The sequence below is a fragment of the Phalaenopsis equestris genome, unplaced genomic scaffold (genome assembly GCF_001263595.1).
Source record: "Phalaenopsis equestris unplaced genomic scaffold, ASM126359v1 Scaffold000800, whole genome shotgun sequence".
Taxonomy (NCBI): domain Eukaryota; kingdom Viridiplantae; phylum Streptophyta; class Magnoliopsida; order Asparagales; family Orchidaceae; genus Phalaenopsis; species Phalaenopsis equestris.
Genome location: NW_018165240.1, coordinates 191,437 through 194,776, shown reverse-complemented (window position 1 = coordinate 194,776; position 3,340 = coordinate 191,437). Strand labels below are relative to the sequence as shown.

At 33.2% G+C, this 3,340-nt stretch overlaps 1 protein-coding gene across 3 annotated transcripts in view; it reads right to left on the bottom strand.

Annotated features, from left to right (window-relative positions):
- The window catches only part of LOC110031319 (rRNA-processing protein UTP23 homolog), a 14,960-nt gene that overhangs the window by 11,046 nt on the left and 574 nt on the right, over positions 1-3,340 (bottom strand). For all 3 annotated transcript variants that reach the window (XM_020734461.1, XM_020734463.1, XM_020734462.1), the window contains 4 exons: positions 3,298-3,340; positions 3,137-3,217; positions 2,925-3,045; positions 787-1,068 (listed from right to left, as the gene is read on the bottom strand). The exon at positions 3,298-3,340 is cut by the window's right edge. In XM_020734461.1, the coding sequence (XP_020590120.1) occupies positions 787-1,068; positions 2,925-3,045; positions 3,137-3,217; positions 3,298-3,340 (527 nt within the window). The remainder of the gene's footprint in view (positions 1-786; positions 1,069-2,924; positions 3,046-3,136; positions 3,218-3,297) is intronic.

Below are 3,340 nucleotides of genomic sequence, written 5' to 3'. Positions count from 1 at the left end.
TTCAGTGGGATCAACAAGTGGTGGTTGCAACATTAGTAGTAGACGGTGGTGGCTGCAACAGGATTAGTAGATGGCAGCGGCTGCAGTGGGAGCAACATACAATTATAGAATAAGCAGATGGTTGTTGTAGCGAAAACAACAATCAATAGTGGCAGAGTCGGCGGCAGAAACAACAAGCGGCGATGGCGGTGCAAGCGATAGAAGCTATAGCAGGCGAAGCTGGGAAGCTTCCTTGGAGAGAGTGAAGCTCTTGTGTGTGATAATGCGGCTTTGGTTCATATTTGAACCGTCTAATAAATCGGAAAAAATTTTAAGCACAAGAGGCGCATGCCTCAGCGGAATTGAGGCGAGGAGCACTTGTGAGGTGTACACCTTAAAGCATTTTTCTTCAGAATTGCATTTAAGGCAGGCCTCAACGTGCGCCTTAAATTGCGCAATTTTAAACTATGGGCTTAAGACAATTTATTATACAATCATGGTCATCATCATCACACTAGCTTTAACTTAGGATCACTTTATTCATCATTCTTAATTTATTTGTATTGCCTACTAAATCTATTTTACGTAAATCATTCTACATCAATTCTAACTGCATCATTATATTATCCTTTTTCATTCACAATATGTCCACATCAATATCATGAAGTAGCCCCATTTGTGCATTTTCTACCATCAATTGAATTAGAATTCGCAATTATGACAAAAACAAGTAAATGAATAAAGAAAATGATCTTCCAAGCTCGTTCACTAGCATACAATAAAAGATGAGAAAGAACAAATGCTAACCTTCGCCCTCCTCTTTTTGAATCTAGCTTTATCCACCAGATCAAGTGTTCTCACCAGATTGTTCCTGTTTCTTTTAGCAAAATTCACATCCACAGAATTAGAAACTTCTCCAGCTGATGTCAATTTTTCTTTTAATTCCCTCTTCCATATTTTTTGATAATCTGATTCATTCATATGCAACCGTTTTTCTTCCGTTGATTTTACAAATTCTCTTTGATTTAAGGAGGGTTGCTCCAGAAACAGAGAGTTTCTCAAACCATAAATTACAGGAACGCCAGGTACCTAAATTTCGTAAATGAAAACACATTAAAATAGTAGATGATAAAAAGTTGAAAAAAATAGAAAAGCTACCCATATTTTCTATATACAAAACATTCAAATAGCCGATATAATCACAAATATAGTAAGAAACTCAGGCACTATGAGGCATTAAATGGAATTAAAAAATATCATTAGTTTTGTTGTCCCCACCTTGGAAAATTATATAATAACAAGCCACTAACGTTTACATGTGATAAATCAATTCAATTTAAGCCTTCCTTTCACTGAAATTCAATATAAAAATTTTGGTGATTTTTCTTTTCGGTAAGATAATGCAAAAATATCTTTAACCCAGATGCATTACAAAGTTCACAAAAATACCAAGATAATACTAAGTGTTCTCTCAAGCTTCTTTGCAGGCCATGGTGCTCATTAACATGTAAGAAAATGCTTCATTCTCTATTTAATTGGCAGCCCTTCAGAAAAAATAATGGTAATCATAGATATGACACACATGCAAACTGCTAGCTACATTGCTTAACTGATTCTAAATATTAACCAATATTTTTAAGTAAAAGTAAATCAAATATTAAGAAGAGATGCAATATAATCTTGATATGATAAAAATTTAAAGGTATTCCACAGCATGTAATATCATATGAAATCAGTGAATAGTCGAAGGCATATTTTGAGAGAGATGTTCATAAAATATGCAGCTCAATCTGTACAGTATTACTTACAACATACTTGGGAATTACCAAATTAATTTTAACTGCGGGTTTAATGACAATAAGAGAGCAACAAAAAATAGAACAAAACCATGCAAGGCAATTCATGATTGCATTTATTCAACATCTGAACCTAAAATTCCTTCAATCCTTTGCAATAAGCAATCAAACCCTAAATCTATTTAATATTCCAAATCTACATAAATGTGATGCTATCATGTGATACTTATTGTTCATTTTAATACAATGCATTACTCATATTAGGGTTGAACATGCTAAGGGTCAGTTTAGGATCACCTTTTTATACTTTTTGTTTTAATTTTTTTTATATTTTGATTTGAAACAGAACATATTTGGCTATTTGATTAAAGTATATTATTTTAAAACACTTGAAAAACCTAGAAGTTGTTTTAAGTGTTTTTAAAAATATATTAATTTGGTTCTATAAATAAAAATAAAAGCATGCAAAAAACAAAGTAAACAAACATGTTTTTGAAAACAAAAACAAAAACAAAATATAAAATTGATCCCAAACAAACCCTAAAAAAAACTTTAAAAACCAAAAAGTTGTTTTAATTATGTTAATTTGGTTTTAGGAACAAAAACGAAAGCATGTAAAAAGCGCAATAAACAACCATTTTTTTAAAAACAAAAACAAAAAATAAAATTGATCTGAAACAAACCCTAAAGCTTCAATGAAAAAATGGGTGAGCACATCCTGACTACAATTTGGTGAAGATGGGTTTCGAACCTGTTGTATTTAATTTAAGATAAGTGAAATTGATTGATTTTCCACATATTGCGCTCATCTCAAAGCAAATTAAAAAGTTTTATATCACATAGTAAATCAATTTTGGGCAGGAAATCCTAAACCAATTTTTTTGCAAGTTCATGCTTTCCTGGAGAATCAGCAAATGTAAAACGAAGCCTAAGCGTTAGATGTGTAAATACATTAAGAATTGAGTGGTATGCATGTAAATCTTCCTAAAGAAAAAAGAAAATCTTTTTTATCCAAAAATAAAAAATCTATATTTTTTGTCACGCGAAAACAATATCAATCACATAGAAGCACAGCATTATTGCTCGTTTGGGATCAAATAACAGCATGCAAGAATATAGCCTGGAATGGACAGAGAATAAACGACCAACCTCCCTGAACTTCTTCCGAATTTCTGAATCCTGTGTGGCAAGAAAGAAATGCTCTGAATTGGTCTCTCCAATTATGGATTGTATGCAGGTTTCTGCATCCACCCTTTTCTCATGATCACACCTAATAACAACACAGAAAAAAAAAATCACAAAAGCCCTTCTAAAAAGTATGAATGGAAGATAACAGTTAGCATCAGCAAAAAGATAATTACACTGCCGTTATGATCTGACGCGAAGCTTCGACAGCCAGGGCGTGGGACTCCCCGAGGCTTGTGAGCTCCCCGATCACGCATCTGCAATGGACTATCAGAATCACATTGAGAGAGATAAAGGAAGAAAATAAGGAAGGGAAAGATTTAGATAGAGAAAAAACCTGGAGGTGAAGAGGATGACGCGAGCTCCAAGAAGGTTTGACA